The sequence below is a fragment of the Nelumbo nucifera genome, chromosome 4 (assembly GCF_055504915.1).
Source record: "Nelumbo nucifera cultivar China Antique chromosome 4, China Antique-T2T, whole genome shotgun sequence".
Taxonomy (NCBI): Eukaryota; Viridiplantae; Streptophyta; class Magnoliopsida; order Proteales; family Nelumbonaceae; genus Nelumbo; species Nelumbo nucifera.
The window spans coordinates 35,340,390-35,364,553 of NC_142652.1; the positions used below are offsets into that span (position 1 = coordinate 35,340,390).

At 39.6% G+C, this 24,164-nt stretch overlaps 1 protein-coding gene across 6 annotated transcripts in view; it reads left to right on the top strand.

The window, feature by feature from the left end:
• LOC104607393 (uncharacterized) overlaps nucleotides 1-6,414 on the top strand; it is a 33,750-nt gene extending 27,336 nt beyond the window's left edge. For 2 of the 6 annotated variants that reach the window (XR_016068544.1, XM_088886361.1), the window contains 2 exons: nucleotides 4,508-4,717; nucleotides 4,871-5,839. Coding sequence is in view for 3 of the 6 variants with exons in the window: in XM_088886361.1 (XP_088742487.1) it covers nucleotides 4,508-4,717; nucleotides 4,871-4,930 (270 nt within the window). In the remaining 3 variants the exon portion in view is untranslated. Of the gene's footprint in view, nucleotides 1-4,507; nucleotides 4,718-4,870; nucleotides 5,840-5,915 lie in introns of those variants that run through there. The other 4 variants (XR_016068546.1, XM_088886362.1, XR_016068545.1 and 1 more) reach the window with 3 other exon arrangements.
• The last annotated feature ends 17,750 nt before the right edge of the window (nucleotides 6,415-24,164 follow it).

The following is a 24,164-nucleotide window of genomic DNA, read 5'->3' on the forward strand; positions in this document are numbered from 1 at the left end:
TCTGGAAACCTTTGCACCAATAGCTAAGATGAGTTCAGTCCGTATACTTTTATCTTTAGCATCCACCTATTCATGGCCCTTGTTCCAGCTTGATGTCGAAAATGCTTTCCTCAATGGTGACTTACAGGAGGAGGTATATATGGACATTCCAGCAAGCTTTTATGAAAATGTTGGAAAAGGAAAGGTGTGCAGACTTAGAAAATCTTTGTATGGACTGAAACAGTCACCTAGGGCTTGGTTTGACAGGTTTAGAGGGGCACTCATCCGTTTTGGATACACATAGACACAGTCTGATCACACCTCTTTGTGAAGAGGAGAGATGCTTTGGTGTCGGTTCTGATTGTGTATGTGGATGATATAGTGGTGATAGGAAATGATCTAGAGGAGATTGATGATCTTAAAAAATCATTGCAGCAAGAATTTGATATCAAAGATCTTGGTGAGCTCAAATACTTCTTGGGGATTGAAGTTGCAAGATCTAAGCATGGGATATTCATTTCACAAAGAAAGTATATACTTAACCTACTACGAGAGACTGGGAAGCTGGGGACCAAACTAGCAGACACTCATATTGATCCAAATCACATAATTAATGGTGTGGATGGTGAATTGGTAAATGATGTAGGGAGATATCAAAGAATGGTGGGCCAACTGCTGTATCTGTGTATGACACGACCGGATATTTCTTATGCTGTCAGTGTTGTGAGTTAGTACATGCATGCACCTCGGGTTTAGCATTGGGAAGCTATTGAGAGAATATTTGCATATCTGAAAAATCACCCTGGCAGAGGTATTCTTTTCTCAAATCATGAGAATCTGAAGCTAGAATCCTATACAGATGCAAACTGGGCAGGATGCTTAGATGACAGGAGGTCTACATCAGGAGTGTGTACCTTTGTAGGTGGAAACTTGATCTCCTGGAAGAGTAAGAAGCAAGCGGTTGTGGCAAGGTCAAGTGCAGAGGCTGAGTATAGATCCATGGCTCATGGTGTCTCAGAACTTCTTTGGGTTAGATCTCTTTTGAGTGAGATTGGGGTGAAAGCAGAAGAACCTATGATGTTATACTGTGACAATTAGGCTGTAATCAATATTGCCCACAATCCAATTCAGTATGATAGGACAAAACACATTGAAGTTGATAGACACTTTATAAGAGAAAGGGTAACAACCGGAGAGGTTTGTTTGCCTTATGTCTCTTCAGAGTTGCAGCTGGTTGGTGTTCTCACTAAAGGGGTGGCAAGGAACAAGCTTGAACATGATCTACACAAGTTGGGAATGTGTGACATTTACTCCCAACTTAAGGGGGAGTGTTGAAGATTAATTAGTTTTATGATGTTTTTCTATGTAGATGTTTATGTTAGTTGTTTGATAGGAGGTGGGGACCACAGTAGTTATGTGAGTCCAAATTTTATTAATTTTTTTTAGTGTTATATGCTGTTTTATGTTTTGCCGCCCTATAAGGGCATAGTTGTCTTTGTATTGTTCTATTATTTTAGTATAAATAATAAGTGAAGGGGGCGGCCAGAATGATTGCTCTCTTTTCTTTCAACTTCTCTTCTTCTTCTCTCTTCCTTCTCTCTTCAAGAAACAACTTTCTTTCATATTTTTTAATTCAGTAGATTTCTACTGAATGGATAGATGCAATGCAAGAAGAAATTGATGCTTTACACAAAAATGGCACTTGGGAGTTGGTGGACCTTCCTGAAGGGAAGGAACCAATGGGTTGCAAGTGGGTGTTAATAGTGAAACACAAGGCTGATGGAACTGTTGAAAGGTACAAGGCTAGATTGGTAGCAAGAGGTTTTACACGGGTATATGGAGTGGATTATGCAGAGACTTTTGCTCCAGTAGCCAAGATGAATTCTATCAGGATCCTTCTTTCATTGGCAGCAAATCTTGACTAGGAACTTCACCAATTGGACATCAAAAATGCTTTCTTGAATGGTGACTTGGAAGAGGAAGTGTACATGACCCAACCTCTAGGGTTCTGTGCTAAAGGCAGTTAACAAAAGGTGTGCAGGTTAAAAAAATCTTTATATGGGTTGAAACAATCACCTCGGGCTTGGTTTAGTAAGTTCCATTTAATAGTTCAACAAATGGGATTCAAACAATGTGTTGAGGGCCCGCGAATAGGATCTCGACATGGGTCGGTCCACGGGGAAAACCTCCTGTTTTCCCTTGTTCCTTCCTGCTCTTGATGAACCTATCTTGGCGCCTTGGTGATTTGTTCAAGAGATCACCAACTCTCCTAACTCACTTCTTGACTGAATATTCGATATCCTCATCCAATAATGGTGTCTCCTTAAATAGGAGATTACAAGAGTCCTAATCCTAGGGAGTCTCCTTGCTGAATAGGGAGACTTCCGGCTCTATCTTGATAAGGATAAGATAAGTCTCTCTTAATCCTAATCTGATAGGATAAGATAATCTAATCAATTAATAAGATAAGATAAGAACAAGTAAGATGGTCTAATCTAATCTGGATAAGACTGTTGTTGCCGAATTGGGTAGGATGAGAAAATTGAATCACTGCTGCTGCTGGCGGCGGTCAAGTCTCTGCTGCTGTCGGCGGCGATGATACTTCTTCCCGAGGAATGCGTCCATAACACAATGCCAGTCAGATCACACTCTATTTGTGAAAAGTGGTGATGAAAAAATTGCAGCTCTTATTGTGTATCTGGATGACATAGTGATCACAGGAGATTGGGAGGCTGAAATACGGAGACTAAAAAAATTCTTAGCCACTCAATTTGAGGTGAAAGATCTAAGCCCCTTACATTACTTCCTTGGAATTGAAGTTGCTCGCTCTCACAAGGGCATCTTTATTTCCCAACGAAAATATGTACTAGATCTACTAGAAGATACAGGCAAGTTGGGGGTAAAACCAATTGATTCACCAATTGAATCTAATCATCACATGGGAGATAGTCAAGGAGAGTTTTTGAAAGATGTGAAGAAATTCCAGAGACTTGTGGGGAGACTTTTGTATTTTTCTATGACCAGGCCTGATATTGCCTATGCAGTGGGTGTCCTTAGTCAATTCATGCACAATCCTAGGACAACTCACTTTGAAGCTGCAGAGAGGATCCTGAGATACCTCAAGAAGTTTTCCGGAGCTGGTTTGTTGTTCCAGAAACATGGTCACTTAAAGGTGGAAGTATATACTGATGCAGATTGGGCAGTAGTCAATGACCGAAAGTCTACCAGTGGGTATTGTGCATTTGTAGGAGGAAACCTGGTCACATGGAGAAGTAAAAAACAAGGTGTGGTGGCTAGATCTAGTGCTGAAGCAGAGTATAGAGTGATGGCTCATTGGGTTGCTGAAATCATGTGGATAAGAAATCTGTTAGGTGAATTGGGTTTTGCAGTGAGCAATCCTATGTCACTCTACTGTGACAATAAAGCTGCCATCAATATTTCTGCTAATCCATTCCTGCATGATAGGACGAAGCACTTTGAAGTGGACAAGCATTTTACTAGAGAGAAACTTGTAAATGGAGAAGTGTACTCCATATGTCAGCTCAGAAGAACAACTTGCAGATATCTTCACCAAACGTCTTCATCATGTGCGACACAAAGATTTGTGTGACAAGTTGGGCAGGATTGACATCTATGCTCCAACTTGAGGGGGAGTGTTGAAATAATTTAGTTGTTGGTGTTGGGGTCTATTTGGCTAGTTAAAGCATTTTTTATTTCTATATTTTTTCTTCTGTTATGTCTGTTATTGTACTCATAGCAGGGGCACAAGGGTCTTTCCCCTTCTTATTTCTGCCGCCCTATATATATTATAATAAAAGCTGGTGCTGCCAGCACTGTTACATTGCCAATCCCTTCTCTTCTCTTCTCCCTTCTCTCTTCTTCTTCTCTTCTCTTTTCTTCCTCTTATTTCTGTCAAGAGTTTTAATAATTTTCCCTAGTTCCCCCAGGATCAATCAATCCATATGCAACATTCCAATACTAATAATGCCTTACTCCTATAAACAGAACTAGATTTAATTATGTATCCATCAATTTCTACTTTTATTTTAATTATTTTTAACACTCCTACGCATGTATGTATGTATTCTGTTCTATGGATAAATGTAGGCTTATTGACTCTTTCCAATTGAAACAGGGTCCAACTTTGGCTACATTGAGTATGATGATGTGAATGGACACATGGAATGTTCTGCTAGACATTTGATCTTAAGGATTTTAGAATTATCATATTTTTTGTCTGTTTGTACTCATCTTTCTTTTTTCTTTCTTCACTTTTTTTTTTGTTTATGTTGGCTTAACTCTTAAGCTCCATAAACACTATATTCGTTTTACCGATTAATCTTATCAAATTATAACCGTTAAGTTATAACTTATACTCTCAATCAATTTATACACAATGTTGAACCATTGGATTAGCATTAGGTTGCTCTCCATCAATCAATTTATACACAACGTTGAAATCCTAGTAACACCTTAATTACTCTCAATCTATCATAAACAATTTATTGATTGTTTTTCATTTGAACAGGGCCCAACTTCAGTTGCATCGAATTTGCTGTCTGTTGATATGAACACACGTATGGAGCTAGCATTCAACCTCATCAATCATGTGATCCTGTCAAACCCAGTAAACACCCATCACAGAAAAGCTTGTTGCTTGTCTTCCCCAGCTCATGTTTCTGGTGTTCCCCTACTCATTTTCACTACGCATATATGCTCAGATTGGGAAAGCCAGGAGGTAAGAGATCATTTCCTTTTTCTTTCCAGTTTTCTGTAATTAATTAGTATCCAAAGTGCATCATTTTATCATGAATCAATTATTTTTATACTGTGTGGGTATAAAAATATTTATTACAGAGACTAGTTGTTAATTAAGAATTTTCCCTTACAGGACAGCCGTATTGTGTTGTTGAGGCTAAAATATATGGTTGAAATTACTAAATACACTTGAATAAGAGGATTTCATCTGTTGATGCATGGCTTCAAGCACTCTAAACAACTTGCTGGCTTCATTTTAATTACTTTCATCGGCATTCCATATTAGAGCAGTTCTAGCATTAGGGGAGAGTACCCTTGAGATCACAAGTGCACAAAACATGAATAAGGTTTTTCATATGTAAGTGGTTATGGAGTTTACATTCTGTATTTCTTCTGATGAATTCAAGAATCCATGACTCTACCATTGCTCTCATAACCGAGGGCTGGTTCGTTGGTGTATTAGCTGGTTTGTTCCAGTGTTATGTAGAATCGAATCCTACATCCTGCACCTTGGGGAAAAAGGGGTCAAAGAGAATAATACCAAAAAAAATAAAATAAGAATATGATACTCTGATTTTAATGCTTTACTGAAATATCCTTCCCATAGCACACTTTGGAATGTTTAATTAACTACACTCAAGGGTCAAAATGCTTGGGATCAACAGAAGGAGCGGAAACATTGCAATTTTGCATTTCTGTAGGGAACTAAATCCTTCATCAACCAGCATGGTTAATCAAATGGGTCCTTGCAGTTTTTTCAGTTGAAACCTTCTGTTTTGCTAAATAGGATGCTAGTTCTTGAATACTTGTCAGCTTTCTCGAACTAGGAGCTCCACTGAAAATTTTGTTCTCTTATTTTTGGCCATCTGCTAACATTTTATAATTGCAAATTCCCGTGAAAATGTGCAATTCCTATTAATTAGAGATGAAGATGGGGATTTTCATCTGCCAAGGAATATGTGTTTATGATTGGGGATTTTCATCCCGAATCCAAGGCATTTGAGATCTTGTTTGTGGGATGCATGCCCATGTTCATGATTTGGGTCATTACTAGTCCAATATATGTTCTTTTCCAACTGCGAAGGAATATGTGTAATGCCTATTGTACAGTATTCGGTTCTAGGGCTCAAGTACAACAAATCAGATGGTGATTGTTGTGATTGTGTTTTGAATTCCAGTTGCAGCCTGAGCCATGATCCAATCCTAATTTTGTGGTGAAAATCCAGCAAATAAAAATTCATTGAGGTCTGCGGTGGATTCAGAGGGCTTGGGTTTCATATATATTATATTTGTTTCTAGGGTTTGAAGCAAGAGAATGTTATACTAAACAGAGTGTGAGAGAGAAGATTTTGGGTGTATAGGGCGCAAGGGTTTGAAAGAAGCTGTTAATACTTGTACCCCATTGTTGATTATAATGGATTCTTGCTCTTCCTACCGTGGATGTAGGCTTAAAGCCGAACCGCGTTAAATCTCTATGTGCTTTCTTGATTTGCTCTATTATGGTTTTTTGTTTCATTTGCTCTATTTATCAATCAGTTTCATATCTTTGGGGTTTTGGCACAACTGTGAAATTCTGTCATTATGCATTGCCACATGGAATATGTAAGAAATATTCAATCCTTTTGTTGCTGAACAAAGGATCCCATGTTTGTATTTCGTAGGCGATATAATGCAATCTATAATGAGGATTGGTTTAATCTCGTCCTTTAATCTGTTTTATTGGTTTTGGCTTTTCAGTCAAATTAATATTTATGTTGAAACCTATTGCATTTGGATCCAAAGGGTTTCCAGTTGTGGTCATTTTAACACTCTTCGTATTGTTGTTTGATCATGTGCTTGCTCTATTCCTAATGCCATCCATTTTTGAAATGTAGTTAGTTAAATGTTGTTTGATCACGGGCAAATGGGAAGGCAACGAAACAATTTTGAATAATTCTTTATTGAATAATCGGGAGATTAAAAATGAAAGAAAAATTTAATATAATTTTCAATTAAAAATCGAACTTTAGCAATTTACACTAATTCTGTGTTACCTCATTCTTTGGGATAAATAACTCAATTTATTCGTACTTGTTAAAGAATGGATACAAGAGAGAGCCCTTAAATAACTCAATTTACATACCGACCTTGAAGAAGAGATAAACTTTGCTAATACTGACCAAACAGTGAGGGACTCTAAAAACCAGAACCTCAATTATAATGTTTGCTGATGCCAACCAGTCCAAAATAGCAAACCTGTATCTCCCTTTAATTGCTTCTAATGAATAAAAACCCCTCCATTCCATAAATGCCAAAATTGCAAAACATGCGTACTTCAAAATTAGTTTCATCAAGGAAGCAAGACCCATCAATAAGCAATCTTTGCGTTAGATGGGGAAGACCGGGGAACAATAACTTAGCTTCAAATCAGCATAAATTCCATCTTTATCCCAATAAGGTTAAACCCCATAAACTACCATGGTTGAAATTAAATTTCGGTTCAATTAGGGCACAAAACTAGATTTGCATTTATAGTTGGAAAATAATATAAAGCCAAAGGCATCTCTCTACACAAGAAAAAAAAAAAAAAGTTCAGGGCATCTCGCAAACACTGTTTTAACGAAGCAGACAAAGACCAGAAACCTCACAAAATCACTGGTTTACCAGGTTGACCAATATTGTAATTGTCAGCCTGTCAAAAGACTCAAAACCACCCAAATTCAAGAATCAGAAGGCTCAATTTCTCACTGGTTCAACTGTCTGATCTGGTCCAGGTCTGACAATACTGGTCAGACCATAAAACTTCTCCCTATCAAGATCCCCCAAAATCTACCTCCATTTCACCAGACAATAACATATATGATTAATTGGAGGTAAATAGCACCAGAATTGGCCTTTCAAGGGCAGAAAGAACAACGCATACCATACAAAGGGGATATTTGAATGACTTGTTGTTTTGCCAATAAATAATAATAAAATATTCAATGGTATAGAAAGCTAATCAACTTCAGCTTCAGCCACCAAGGAGCACACAACCTCCTTAAAAACTTATTCACTAAAAGACAAAACAATAAACTTTTCAGTTCAGCCACTTCAGCTGTCCCAAGAAAGGCCAGAGTCCCAAATGCTAACTATATCCCATGCTTTCTCCCAATCCCAAACTCTAGTGATCTCCAAGAACCACCATAGCCACTTTCCTAAGAAAGCATACACTAATAGCAAATGCTAAATGAGAGGGTGACCCTTGTAATGTAATTTTCCTTTAATATGTTAAGTGTATAATCATTATAACTCTGATACAACCCATTGAATACTAAAATCAAACCATACAGGAGATCCCTCGATGTTTTTAGCAATTCTACTTTCTACAAAGGTTTTACAAAAACTAAAAAGAAAGGCGGGTGGGATAAAAGGACTGAAGGAAAGTAACATTAATATACTTGCTTCATTTTCCTTCCATAACAAAAATGCCAAGTCCATCAATCACCAAAAGATCATGCTTACCAAAATCCCAGCAATCACTAACCGGCATAAATTATTCATGGAAAATGCCAATATTATGAAGTTGAAAAATGCAGATAAATAGCAAAAGTGCTGAAGTTTCTACATAATATTTTAGCATATTCATACATGGTCATGCCATCTAGAGACACTTGACAGCTGATATCTATTGGTAAATGGGGTCACTGTAACTTTAGAGGAAAAGCTTTGAGGCGCGTCTGAAGACACTATCCTTAGAACGTTATTTGCCCCCACTCAGTTTTACTAAGTTTGCTATTGAGTTACAGGTAAATCAATTCTTAGGATACAACAAAGCCTTGGGCGAGAATCTGCAACTAGCAAAGTTGAAGAATTTCTAAAGAAACCTTCTATGAGGCTGCAGCAGGCTGGACTGAGAGAGAGAGAGAAAGTGGATTTCGGAAATGTGTGTTTTTGAAGTCTGATTCAAGCTCCTTAAATAGTTTATGAAAATGTATGAAGAAAAGGTAGGTGCTAGTTCAGAGAAGGCACCTTGAACAGTCACAATTTCAAACATTGTGACTGTTTAAAAGGTAAATAACAGTTAATGACTGTTAATTTTGAATTGTGCCTCTTGATCACATTAGATCGAATGGTGGCCGTTGATGTCATCAACGGTGATAAATGGTTAGCATCGCACCAAAACCAAAGCTATCCTTCGCGAGCCACGTGGGTGCATGCGAAGTGCGAGGAAAGTGCACCTCTAAAGCGTCTCATTGTGTCGCGCACACGCGTGCGTGTGCGTTGCGCGGTATCAAACCCTCACACTCTCATCTTCTATTTCTAAGGAGTGTAAATCAGTTCCTATTAAAATGTTGAAAACAAAGCTTATAATTTTCCAATGTGGGATAAGTTCAAAACTGGATTTTGTAAGAAAAAAACTAATTTTCCAATCAAGTGTGCTAGTGCAATTTCTCATGTAACTGACAAGTCAAACCCATTGGATTTAATCTCTTATGAGATTAAAATCTAACAATCCCCACAATGATTGATCAATTATTTAGCTAGCATTACCCATGTCTTTCATTTCAAAGTTGGTTTTTAACCGATCTTTAGTTCCAGTAGTCATAGGCACATCATTTCTAGCAATAAGAAGATCATCTACATAAAATGAAAGAGTAACAAAACTACTTTCACTATTCAGAGAGTAACACAATGATCAAATTTATTAGGAACAAATCCAAGTTTAGAGATTGCTTCCTGAAAAGTTTGGTAACACATCCTAGAGAACTATTTTAAACCATACAATGATTTCTTTAATTTATACACTTTGTTTTCATGTCCCTCTATTACATAGCTTATGGGTTGAGTCATGTATATTTCTTCATTCAGCTTTCCATTAAGGAAAGCTATTTTAACATTTGGTTGGAATAATTCTAAGTTCAAAAAGGCAACTAAGGACATTAGGATTCTAATAGAGGTAAACTTGGCAATTGGAGAATAAGTTTCCTCATAGTCAATTCCTTCCACTTGGGTGTACCCTTTTGGCACTAGCATTGCCTTATACTTTTCTATAGACTCATTAACTTTGAGTTTTCCTTTTATGGGGTGTTAGATCAATTCCTTCCACTCAGTTAGATCTAGTTTTCTATCGGTCCACATTTCATAGGGTGTTATGCTATTAATTTTAGTTGGAACTTTGTTTAAAATATATACAACAATATGTAAGGCTTCTCCCCAAAAGCGTGTTCCTAGATTTGAGTGAGATAATATTGATCTCATCATATTCAACATAGTCCTATTTCTCCATTCACTCACTCCATTTTGTTGTGGTGTGAAGGACGTGGTTAGTTGGTGTATAAATCCATTTTGTGTACAAAAGTCATTGAATAGGTTGGAGATATATTCTCCAATTCTATCACTCCTAAGAGTTTTTATTTTAATTTCTTCTTAACCGGTCTCTACAAGTGTTTTTTATTCTTTAATATTTTTTTCTAATGCTTCTAATTTTCTCTTAACCAAGTACACAAAATCAAATCTAGAGAAATCATCTATAGAGGTCACAAAGTATTCCATACCCCTATGTGTTTTAACATTCAAAGGGCCATGGACATCAGAGCGTATTATTATTAATAATTCATCCAATTTCTTTCATTTCTTAAAAGGGAGTCTAGTCATTTTTCTACTAAGGCATGGTTCATGGAATTTGAAATTTATTTCTATTTTGGGAATTAATCCATTGGAGCTCATTCTCATTATTTTATCCTTATTTACGTGGCAAAGTTTCATGTGCCATATATATGCATTTTCATCTACATGATAAACACTGTCAACATAACTAGAATGAGCATTTACTTTATTAATATTCAAACAATACAATCCATTAGAATTATTCCCAAACTTTAACACTCTACCATGCTTCCCAATGGTCACTTTTCTTCCCCTAAAATGTACATCAAAATCTTTTTCATCTAAAAGAGGTATAGATAACAAATTTCTCCTAAAATTAGGTGCATACAATACATCGGTAAGGATGAAATTCATGTTCTTATTTATGGGGATCTTTACTTTTCTCGTTCCAAGTTCATCAGTGTAGGGTTGTTTCCCATAAAAATTCAGTGTCCTTTTGTCTTCATTTCTTTCAATTTCAAGCACATCTCTTTAGTTTTGCAAATGTGCTTAGAGGAGCTAGAATCTATGCACCAATAAGAAAAATTGGAATCAGTAAAGTAAGATTCAGAGACTACACAAACTATATCCTTCTTTTTGGTTTTGTTCTTTTCATTATTTGACTTGTTCTTCTTGCATTCAAGGCAATTATATTTTGTGTAGCCTTGTTTTCCACAACTAAAGTAATGTTTTCTCTTAGTCTTCTTGAATCCTTTTGAGAATTTAAACTTTTTATTGAATTTCTTTCTATTATTATCTTTGAAATTTTTTCCCTTAGGCTTTTTAGTCATTTGGGAAGTAACCATTAAGGTTGAAGATTGGGATTCCTTCATCTTTCTTTCAGCCTTTAAGCCTAGCAAAGTAGGTAAGTTTTCTATACTAACTTCTCTTCCAAATAGGTTTAGAGTTGTTAGTACAGAATCCCAAGAAGGTGGGAGGCTATTGAGGATAGTGGAGACCTGTATTTTCTCAGGAATGGGGTTCCTAATGGCTACCAACTCTTTGGCAATCACATTTATTTTACTAACATGATCCATTACAGAATTTTCCTCTCTCATTTCACAACCATAATATTTCTCAATTAGAAGTTGAACATAGGTTTTAGTTATTTTTCCATATGTTTATTTAATGGCTTCAAACATGTCTTTAGCATTACTATATTCCTTGAAAACAACCTCTATATTAGGTTCCATAAAAGTTAACAAGCAAGTTCTAGCCCTCTTATTGTCCTTTTCTTATTCGGGTCATGGTTGATTTGGCCAAGAATGCCACGTGGCAACCTCCATGGTTGTCCTCTCTTAAGCCACATCAGCACCTCATGTGATGGGAGAGCACGACTAAGGAGTGTCCCACATGAACAAGGAAGCAAACTTCACCGGGGAAGAGGAAATATCCCAAAGACCTTGGCAGATGACCTCATCCGGATAACCCTAGAGGCCCTATCCATTCGGAACACGGACGCCCAACTATAAACAAGTATTCCCTACTTGAGATAAGGGATTTTTGGAAGAACATTCTTTGAATGTCTCTGCACTATCTCTTCGGCCTGGACCAGCATTACTTTAACCTGCTCGTCCCGGCCACCTCTTTCTTTGCCCAACAGACTTGAGCGTCGGAGTACCTACCAAGCATTAACTCCTCGGGCCTTTGACCTTTCTCTTGGTTGTAGATCTCAGTGCACAACTCCGTCCTTCCACCTCGGCCTTGTCTACTTGGCAAGGTTGTCTAATTGTGTCCTCGGTTCGAAACACCTCAGATTGGACAACATCAGATTGGCATTGTTTGTAGGAAATGTACAAAAAGTCATTTCTCAAACACCCTTCGATGAGCTTAAAGCAACCATGCCCAAAAACACATACGATTGCTTTGGAGTCCGTTCTCCATCTTGGAGATCCTACTCGCTTTGCAGCTCTCCACCTCGAGAGCCCCAGCATCAAGTTACGGTTGACCTTGTGCAATTCCAAGCCATGCAGCACAAAGTTGACTACAACCTACCCATGATAGGGACGTTAGGGAAACAAGCTCACGCCCCAAGCCACTCGCCTTGCCATGCAAGCACCTACTATCGTTGATCCTCACATTGAGAACCCCAAAAGGCACCATGTGAAAGAATGGTAGGATCCATCTAATGGACGCCATAAAGGTTGCGGAATGGGTGGGGCGAATTTCAAAAATTTCCTACCTTCTCCCAACTGGGAATCATATTCCCTGAATTTAGAATACAATATTCAAGGATCTACTTGAACCCTAATCAAACCAGATCTGTACCAAAAGATAAATGGGAGGATTATACCTGATCCGGAGAAGCAGTATCTCCCAAAGTTGGTGTTCACGCCCAAAGAATGCTCCAAGATCTGTCCCTGCTGAAGATGACACAGCTGTGGATGGAACAGAACCAGCAGGGTGCGTCCTACACACTGGATCCTTCACAAGAATCCCCTGGATGTACTAAACACTGAATTCTTTCAGTCTTTCTTGCAAGACTGATGTCAAGAACTGGTTTCTTGACTTTCTTTTCTGCAAAGATCAAATCTTGCAACAATGCAGATGGCGGCGGCAGGAGGAGATTTCCAGAAACGAAAAGGCTGAACTGTTTTCTTTTCTGGAGAGAATGAGATCTAATCTCAATTCGCAGGAACCTTTCTTGCTTACCAGAACCTCTTGGATCGAAATCTGATTTCCCTCCCTTTTTTTGGTTCATTCGAAATTCTCCTCTCTTTTCTTCTTGATTAAGAAATCTCCTAATCAGGAGTTATCCCAATCCAAATCAGTATTTGGATAGGGGATAATCTTAATCCTTTTCCCAGATAGAGTTAGCTTACTCCTGATCTTATCAGGAGGTTACCAGATTCAAATCTGATTTGAATTTGGTCTCTAAGAGTGGATAAGGCTAAGAGCCCAATCCTTTTTGCTAACTTCAATCTCAAATTCGCCCCATTGATGGGTGATCATATCAGCCCACTTCGAAATGGGCTTTAGGCCCATTAAGTATTCAGTGTTTAATTAGTTTCCAATCTGCTGCCCAGTTGGGCTTCTTTGTATGGCGTGGGACCCAAGCATTGATCTACACACCAGCCACATGGGTTCGGCCCAGCCTTTAATAGAAGGCCCAGCCAAATTCACTGAAAAACTCAATGAACCCCTTGAGTCCATCGTATGAACCCTATGGGCCCAACACTTACATTAAGTGGTCCCTGGGCCAAGCCATCTTATAAAAACCCAGGGACTGTGGGCAGGTGCAAGATTAGCCCATCAGGTATTATCCTAAATGGTCTTACACTTAACCTCTCAGCCCTTAATGATCAAGCACTGCCCGACAAGAGAGGACCTCTCCCTCGGCTGCAAGGAACAGTGCCGCACTCTCCTCTCACATGGATCCCGGGAATTAAAACCATTTGCAAACATTTTGAAACCGTACATATATTTGTAAATATATTAATTTTGCAAAAACAAAATTCCAACGATTGAAATCAACTGCCGGCAGTTTGGTTTCCATCAGAGAGAGTGCATTCCCGATCATTACCCTTTGTCCGACAAAGTGGCTGATTCTGTCACTATGACCACCCACTCAGATGAATTCTCAAACTGCCCCAACATACCCAGGTTTTGATCCCCACTAAGGATCTCACTGATTGGTATATCAAAGGCAGCCTGATCCAACACCTAGTGAAGTGTCATAATCGAGTCTAGGGGTCAGGTGTAACTTTCCAGTTTTGCCCATCTATCTCTAAGGTCCAGGGCAAGACTGGAAATCTGGTCCGGTTCAAGGATTCAAGTAATCCCATGCTGTATGTGCCTCGGGTCTTACCCTGATGGCTGAGACAGGCCATCCCAACACTTGGTGGCACACCAGTATCAGCCTTGGCAGGATAAATCTCCCCAGACTTATCCAACGGCTGTGAACATTTAAAACTAACATGAGTCTCTACAAATGTCCAGTTTTAGGGTTTTACACAGAATTAAACCAAACAACATGAATCAAACATGCACTTTATTTATTTCCACTAAATAACAAAAGTACATCAAAATGATTGAAGCTAAGGGCATACAAAACTGTCTAACAGCTCCCACTTGCACTTAGGTCCAATCTGGTACAAGCCGGAGTCCCATACTTTCCACGTGTTTCTCAAACACCTTCTGTGTCAGTGGCTTAGTCAATGGGTCTGCCACATTATCCGCTGATGCTACCTTTTGAATTAGGACGTCCCCTCTACCAACGATCTCCCGCAGTACATGGTACTTCCTCTCGATGTGCTTTGACTTCGAGTGGGCCCGAGGCTCTTTAGCCTGGGCGATCGCTCCATTGTTGTCACACAACAACGGGATGGGTGATGTGCTGGATGGAATCGCTCCCAATTCGTGTATGAATTTCTTCATCCACACGGCTTCCTTGGCAGCTTCACTTGCGGCAATGTACTCGGCCTCGGTTGTGGAGTCTGCAGTGGACCCCTGTTTGCTGCTTTTCCAGCAAACAGCACACGATCCTATCGTGAAAACATACCCAGATGTAGACTTTCTATCATCTGGATCCGACTGGAAATCGGCATCGGTATAACCTAGAACTTGCAGTGAACTACCATCGAATACCAGACAAAACTCTTTCGTCCTTCGAAGGTATTTGAGTATGTTCTTCACAGCAGTCCAATGCTCCTGTCCTGGGTTTGCCTGGAATCTGCTTACCACACTCACCGCCTGAGCTATGTCCGGGCGAGTGCACAACATGGCATACATGATGCTCCCCACAGCTGAGGCATAGGGAACGTCTCTCATGCTCTCAATCTCCTCAGAAGTCTTGGGAGACATCTTCTTGGAGAGAGTGACTCCGTGCCTGAAAGGAACGTTTCCTTTCTTGGAGTTTTCCATGCTGTATCTTTTGACAATTTTGTCAATGTAAGCAGCTTGGGATAATCCAATTATCCGCTTTGATCTATCTCTATAGAGTCGAAGACCCAGTATGTATGAAGCTTCTCCAAGATCTTTCATGGAGAACTGCTGTGATAGCCATACCTTGACCGAAGTCAACATTCCTACATCATTCCCAATGAGTAGGATATCGTCCACATACAAGACTAAAAAGGTGATCTTATCCCCACTGGATTTCCTGTAAACACAGGGCTCATCCGGATTCTACTCAAAGTCAAACGTTTTGACTGCAGAATCAAAACGGATGTTCCAACTCCTAGAAGCCTGCTTAAGTCCATATATGGATCTATTAAGTTTACATACCATGTGTTCCTGACCAGCAGCAATGAAGCCTTGCGGCTGCTGCATGTAGATATCTTCACTAAGATCTCCATTCAGGAACGCTGTTTTGACATCCATTTGCCAAATCTCGTAATCATGGTACGCTGCTACAGCTAGCAGGATCCTAATGGATTTAAGCATGGCCACCGGTGAAAAGGTTTCCTCATAGTCGATGCCTTCTTTCTGAGTATACCCTTTCGCCACCAATCGAGCTTTAAAGGTCTCAATCCTGCCATCGGGGCCCTTCTTCCTCTTGTAGATCCATTTGCAACCAATTGCTTTTACCCCGGAGGGCGGATCCACTAGAGTCCAGACTCCATTGGTCTCCATTGAGTCCATCTCGGCTCTCATGGCCTCCACCCACTTCTGGGAGTCTATGTCTAACATAGCTTCCGCGTAAGACACGGGATCCTCTTCACTAGTCAAGGCTTCCACCAGGTAACTATCCTGGTCATAACCATATCGGACTGGTGGTCTGGATACCCGGGTGGACCTTCTAGGTTGGTCATTACCTGGAACTTGTGGGTCATCTCCCACTGCTCCTGAGCTCTCCTCATCAAGAACTATTTCCTGACGATGGGTGTCCAGGATGTAATCGGATTCTAAGAATCGGGCGTTTCGACTGCAGAACACTTTCTGCTCACTTGGGTCATAGAATAGATAACCCACCGAATCCTTTGGGTAGCCTATAAACAGGCAACGACTGGTTTTAGATTCCAACTTGTCCGCACTTGTTCTTTTAACGTGTGCAGGACAACCCCAAATCTTCAAGTGTCTCACACTTGGCTTCCTTCCGGTCCAAAGCTCATATGGAGTTTTCGGAACTGATTTGGTTGGAACCCTATTCAGCACGTAGATAGCAGTCTCTAATGCGTATCCCCAAAAGGATGTGGGTAATTCTGAGCGTACGAGAAGTGACCGGACCATGTCCAACAAGGTCCTATTTCTCCTCTCTGAAACACCGTTGAGTTGAGGTGTAGCAGGAGGAGCTAGTTGTGACACTATCCCATTGGCCTTTAAGTAGTCCCTGAATTCGTCAGAGAGATACTCGCCACCTCGATCTGATCGAAGGGCCTTAATTTCTCTCCCTAACTGTTTCTCGACTTCCTGTCTGAACTCTTTGAACTTTTCAAATGATTCAGACTTATGTCTCATTAGGTACACGTAACCATATCGTGAAAAATCATCTGTAAAGGTGATGAAGTACACGTGTTGATTCCGTGTCCTAACACTCAGGGGACCACATACATCAGTATGTATTAGGTCAAGTGTGCCTGCACATCTTTCAGGCTTACCGTCAAATGGCCGCTTAGTCATCTTACCTTGGAGGCAAGGTTCACAAGTGGGAAGATTTTCTATGGTTAGAAAATCCAAAGGACCATCCCTTACCAGTCTTGTGATTCGGTCGACACCGATGTGGCCAAGTCGGTAATGCCAGAGGCACGTGAGATTTACTGTATCACGAGTCCTTTTCTTGGGATTTTCGACCGACGTAGTTTCGGTTAAGTTAGTTTCCAAAGAAGGATGCAGAACATAGAGACCGTTCTCTAGCTCCCCGCATGCGATGAATTTATTATTCCGTTTAACAGTAATCATATTACTAAAGTAAACAGTATATCCATCAGCACACAATTTTGAAACAGAAATTAAATTCCTTCTCAAGTTCTGTACATAAAGACAATCTTTAAGTACAAGGACTCCTTCTTTAAAAACTAATTCTACGGTTCCTATTGCCGCAGCTGCAACACTTGCAGTTGTTCCCAAGAACAGTGTCACTTCACCTTCACTCAGCCTTCTGCTAACTTTGAACCCCTGCAGTGAGTTACACGCATGAGTTGAAGCCCCGGAGTCAACACACCAGGACACAGAAGTAACTAACATATTAGTTTCTATGACACAAGTTTCGATATTACCTTTCTTAGATTCCAGGTAGGTAGGACAGTTCCTCTTCCAGTGGCCGGTCTGCTTGCAGAAGTGACAGACATCAGATGCCTTGTTCTTCTTCTGCTTCTTGGGTTTGGTAGTCTTCTTCTGGGGCTTCTTTGCCTTTCTCTTTCTCTTGCCCGATTTGTTAGCTTCAGCAAGCATAACCACAGGCTCATCCTTCTTGAGTAAATCCTCGGCCCTCTGCAACATATTGCTGAGTTCCTGGACGCTGACATTCAGCTTATTCATATTGTAATTCATAGTGAACGCATTGAAGGAAGAGGGCAAAGAATTTAGGATGGCATCCACTTGCGTGCCAAGATCTAGCCCGGATCCAAGAGCTTCAAGTTCATTGATGTATCCCATCATCCGAAGACAATGGTCATGAACTTTCTGCCCTTTGGTCATCTGCGCGGTCATGAACAATTTCAGGACCTTCTGTCGAGTAGAACGGTTCTGCTCCTCATACATTGTCCTTAGACTGTCCAATATGTCCTTGGCAAGTTCGATCTGATCGAACTGCCTCTGTATTGAGTTGTCTAATGAGGCAATGACAAAGCAGCGGGCTAGGGAGTTCTTATCCTCCCAATCTTGGTAGTCCCTCCTACGGGCCTCAGAAGCCCTATCACCCGGACGTTCCGGGGCAGGATTTTTCACTACCTTGTCTAACTTTTCAGAAGTTAGGACCAGCATAAGATTTCTGTACCAGTCGGCATAGTTTGGGCCCTTAAGCTTGTTATCGTCTAGAAGCTTTGCAAATTGACCGTTTGCCATTTTCTGATAAAACAGCAAAATCATTAGTCCACAACCTTAGTTTGATTCATGTTTACCTACATAGATATGGCTTTTAATCTATGTTCCATTCCCATTTTGTTCATCTCTGAGATTTCCCTCCTATCTCTGTGACGGAGACGACGAAATGTCTCTGGAAATGTGGGAAATCACATGGGGTGCGTGAAGCCAACTGTTTCAGCTGCATAACCCCACCACCTTTCTGTGACGGATCATATCCACTCATCAAATGAGTTTCCCTTTGGCCTCTGTCAGACAAGGTTCAGAGCCGTTTTCAGGTAAACCCTTCTGTCAGTGAGTGCACACCCATCATATTCAGGTTACGCCAAGGTACCGTGAGAGAGTTCCCATTTTCTGGTGAAGCCCCTCCCACATCGGTCTATGACGCCCCTATCATCTTATGAAACACTCTAACAGATCCAACAGCAAATGGATAGCCCAATTTTATGGTGCGTTTCCTCATTACTGATGGACCCATCATTGTGCTAATGACGGAAGGCCTTTAGAGAGTCCATCATATGGATCTCCCTATCACTTGCATTCATATTTGCTGGAGGGAACAAAATTACGGCCTAGTTCTAATTTAGGTCAAACCAAAGTGGCTCCCACTGACTTTCATAAAGTCAGATTTCTGGTGGGCCTTCATCGGCTAGGGGTTCCGTACGCATCCCTTTTCAGGGTTGTGGGGCCCACCAGGCAAAGAGGGGGTCATCCAATGACCTTCAGGGACACCATGGCAATGATGTGCATTCAGCCATGGTGTGCGCAAGAGCCACTAACGAGTCATCACGGGCCAAGTACTTATGGCCCATGGTCGCAGCACATCAAACATCCAAACATCACATGTAAAGGAGGAATTGATCCAATCAATTAATTGCTGTAAAGCCCATTCAACGGCCCATTTAAAAACCAAGTCATTAACGATTAATGTCCACTAGGTGTATGGGCTGAATCGCAGATAGCAGTTCGGCCCATACAGCTTATCTCACAATAATGGGCTTTTGCAGTTTTAACCCTTTAAAACTGGGCTTTACAGGTGGGCCGAATTAATCCCTGTAATTGAACATCAGATTTGGAACAAAAGTGTGAGACAATTGGACTGAGAACAGCCCCTTTCGAAACCCAGATTCGGTCCAAACAGTTTTGGTCCAATCTAGTCCGAAATGGTCCAAAACTGATTTTCAATTCAAGAATTAATTATTGAATGATCTGAAATTAATAGTTTTGATTTCTAGCAAACACAAAACAATTATGGACTGTTCGCACCACCTGCAAAACAGAGGTTAATCACAAGGGTTGCAGTTTCATAAACTACAAATCGCAGAAAACGATTTCTCCATCTGCAAATCTCCAGCGCCGCCATCTTCTTCCATCTTCTTTAATCAAGAAAAATAACAGAAATCCTATTTCTATTAATTACATTCTTGATCAAATCCTATACATTCAGTCTAAAAAATAAAAAAAAATTATTTACAGACCGAATTGAATGAAATAAATAAATAGAAAAGAAAAAGGGTGCGCAGACCATCTGCGCTAAAACTGCACTGCGATCTCCAGGTTTGAACAGTCCATTAAATCAAAATAAATAAAGAACAATTCCAAATAAATTTTGGATTTAATAGAAATTAATTTCAGATCAATCGCCCTTAACAAGAAACAGTTTCTTGAAAAAAAAAAAAAAAAGACAATCTGCGCAATCTTGAAAGAACACCTTCTATCCATCTGCGCAGGGTCAGATCTGATTTTCTTTTGGTTCAAGATTCGAACCTGTGGCTCTGATACCACTGAAAGAATGGTAGGATCCATCTAATGGACGCCATAAAGGTTGCGGAATGGGTGGGGCGAATTTCAAAAATTTCCTACCTTCTCCCAACTGGGAATCATATTCCCTGAATTTAGAATACAATATTCAAGGATCTACTTGAACCCTAATCAAACCAGATCTGTACCAAAAGATAAATGGGAGGATTATACCTGATCCGGAGAAGCAGTATCTCCCAAAGTTGGTGTTCACGCCCAAAGAATGCTCCAAGATCTGTCCCTGCTGAAGATGACACAGCTGTGGATGGAACAGAACCAGCAGGGTGCGTCCTACACACTGGATCCTTCACAAGAATCCCCTGGATGTACTAAACACTGAATTCTTTCAGTCTTTCTTGCAAGACTGATGTCAAGAACTGGTTTCTTGACTTTCTTTTCTGCAAAGATCAAATCTTGCAACAATGCAGATGGCGGCGGCAGGAGGAGATTTCCAGAAACGAAAAGGCTGAACTGTTTTCTTTTCTGGAGAGAATGAGATCTAATCTCAATTCGTAGGAACCTTTCTTGCTTACCAGAACCTCTTGGATCGAAATCTGATTTCCCTCCCTTTTTTTGGTTCATTCGAAATTCTCCTCTCTTTTCTTCTTGATTAAGAAATCTCCTAATCAGGAGTTATCCCAATCCAAATCAGTATTTGGATAGGGGATAATCTTAATCCTTTTCCCAGATAGAGTTAGCTTACTCCTGATCTTATCAGGAGGTTACCAGATTCAAATCTGATTTGAATTTGGTCTCTAAGAGTGGATAAGGCTAAGAGCCCAATCCTTTTTGCTAACTTCAATCTCAAATTCGCCCCATTGATGGGTGATCATATCAGCCCACTTCGAAATGGGCTTTAGGCCCATTAAGTATTCAGTGTTTAATTAGTTTCCAATCTGCTGCCCAGTTGGGCTTCTTTGTATGGCGTGGGACCCAAGTATTGATCTACACACCAGCCACATGGGTTCGGCCCAGCCTTTAATAGAAGGCCCAGCCAAATTCACTGAAAAACTCAATGAACCCCTTGAGTCCATCGTATGAACCCTATGGGCCCAACACTTACATTAAGTGGTCCCTGGGCCAAGCCATCTTATAAAAACCCAGGGACTGTGGGCAGGTGCAAGATTAGCCCATCAGGTATTATCCTAAATGGTCTTACACTTAACCTCTCAGCCCTTAATGATCAAGCACTGCCCGACAAGAGAGGACCTCTCCCTCGGCTGCAAGGAACAGTGCCGCACTCTCCTCTCACATGGATCCCGGGAATTAAAACCATTTGCAAACATTTTGAAACCGTACATATATTTGTAAATATATTAATTTTGCAAAAACAAAATTCCAACGATTGAAATCAACTGCCGGCAGTTTGGTTTCCATCAGAGAGAGTGCATTCCCGATCATTACCCTTTGTCCGACAAAGTGGCTGATTCTGTCACTATGACCACCCACTCAGATGAATTCTCAAACTGCCCCAACATACCCAGGTTTTGATCCCCACTAAGGATCTCACTGATTGGCATATCAAAGGCAGCCTGATCCAACACCTAGTGAAGTGTCATAATCGAGTCTAGGGGTCAGGTGTAACTTTCCAGTTTTGCCCATCTATCTCTAAGGTCCAGGGCAAGACTGGAAATCTGGTCCGGTTCAAGGATTCAAGTAATCCCATGCTGTATGTGCCTCGGGTCTTACCCTGATGGCTAAGACAGGCCATCCCAACACTTGGTGGCACACCAGTATCAGCCTTGGCAGGATAAATCTCCCCAGACTTATCCAACGGCTGTGAACATTTAAAACTAACATGAGTCTCTACAAATGTCCAGTTTTAGGGTTTTACACAGAATTAAACCAAACAACATGAATCAAACATGCACTTTATTTATTTCCACTAAATAACAAAAGTACATCAAAATGATTGAAGCTAAGGGCATACAAAACTGTCTAACACCATGCAGACAGTCATAGGACCCAGTCTGACTATGAATGACTTTAACCATCTTGAAGATCTGACTCCCTAGCTTGACCTCATGCACATGATGCCCACAGTAGATCCCATCACTCCACCTGAGTACCAGAGAAAGAATGGTTTGGCCAATGTTTGCAATAGCTGCCAATCTTAATAGCCAAATCCAGCTTGGTCTGATATTGGCCTGTAATCCCAAAAGGGGAGAAGTTTGTAAACATGGTCCCAACTTGGTCCGAGATCGTCCTTTTCCCATTTTCGATATTCACAAATTATAGTTAATGCATCATCATCAGTAGGTTTAGCAAGAACATACATATCTAATATATAATCAACATTCTCTTCATCTAATATCCTCCTAACATCCTACATTTCCAAAGAGCATAATTGTTGCCATTCAATTTCTCAATTTTGCTAAGCTCTTGGGACAAAGCAGTAGCAAACATGGTAAAGAGTATTGCAAAAGTAAATGAAGAAAGCAATTGGTTGTAATTAGGAGACTGTTGTTCAAGTTCGGAGGCTATATAAAAAAATAAAGTAAATGAAGAGAGCAGTTAGCTGTTTATGCTAAAAAAATTGCAAATCGATTCTCTTTTGCTCAAGTTATTCAATTCGTCTTAAATATTGTCACCAACAAGCAAATTTAATCTATCTAGCTCCCATTGCTCCTTCTAATCGACTTGCTCAGAGTACTGCCCGATGGCAAACATGTATTGAATAACTCTCAGCTTTGAGTAGGGTTTGACCCGATTTGGATTCAGAGCTGATTTCCAGCAATCAATTCTCTAGGATGACCAAATCTTACTATTAGATATGTATAGGATCAAAAGCGCAGATTTACTTAGGGTTTCTTGACCTAAAATTCAGATTTGTGAATAAGAGTTGTAGTTGTATCCAAGCCTCCAAGGTTCAAAGTATTAGAAATGCAAGGTGTATCGGAAAGACAATTTTAAGAATGTATCGAGATACATTTTAGATATGCATGGATATGGACGAAAAATAAAGAAATGCATAAATATGATAGGAAATTCAAATAAATCAAAAAAAATATATTAGTAACAATACTTACAAATTTTATATGATTGAATTAAGTCATTTAAATATAAAAAGCCATAATTTAATGTTTATAGAAAATGTAACATGTCAAGATATAATTAATAAATGTTTAAAAGTGATGGAATAACTACACTGTGAAAAAAGAAAAAAAAAACTAAAATGTGAATGTATATACATCAATTTTCAAATAATCAATATAATTTATCTTAATATTTATAAGTATATAAATTTTAATAATTAATTTCAGCATTTATTTATAAGCACCACTAAGAAAAGACGAAATTTACTTAAAACTAAAAATGTATATAATTGTAACAAATAAATCATAATGGCTTAGTGGCGAAGTTATGGGCGTTAAAATCTAGTGACCAAGGTTTAAGTCTTGCTATTGTTAACATTTGTAGTTTTTTTACTAACCAAACAAAATTAATGAGAGAGAAAATCATTAATTAATCGAATTGGAATTAGGCACTAAAATTCAAATTTGAATTTAAATTTTCTTTAAATATAGGACTAATTGATGAAGGAGAAGTTAAACATAAATATAGGAGTAAGAAAATACATTAATGAAAGGATTCGGTATTGAATAGAAATTAACCAAATTAATGGAAGAAGGGGAACCAGAATGATTTGGTTTGTATTGGCCTGTTTCAGGTTCGTATTGACTAATACATATTCAAAATAGCCCGATATGGGCCCGTATCGTTTGATACATAAAAACTGGAATAAATGATTTATACATGTTTCGTGTATCAGGTTCTTATCAAAACGGTACGTATCAGTCGATACGACTGATACATTACAATATTTTAAACCTTGGTAGTATCCTTGGCCAAAGCAAATGACCAATACATGCTTTCTTTTGCAGTGATTAAACGATTGTAACTAAATGCATGTGAATGATGGCATTGCAGATAACCCTAGTTCGATTGAAGTTGATGTTGGTTCTTGATTGAAAAAAGAGGGTGGAAGAAGTTGTGGTCTGCGGCTCGAATGGACTTTGCGAGGAAATTGTTAAACAGGGGCTTATTGCATGAAGTAG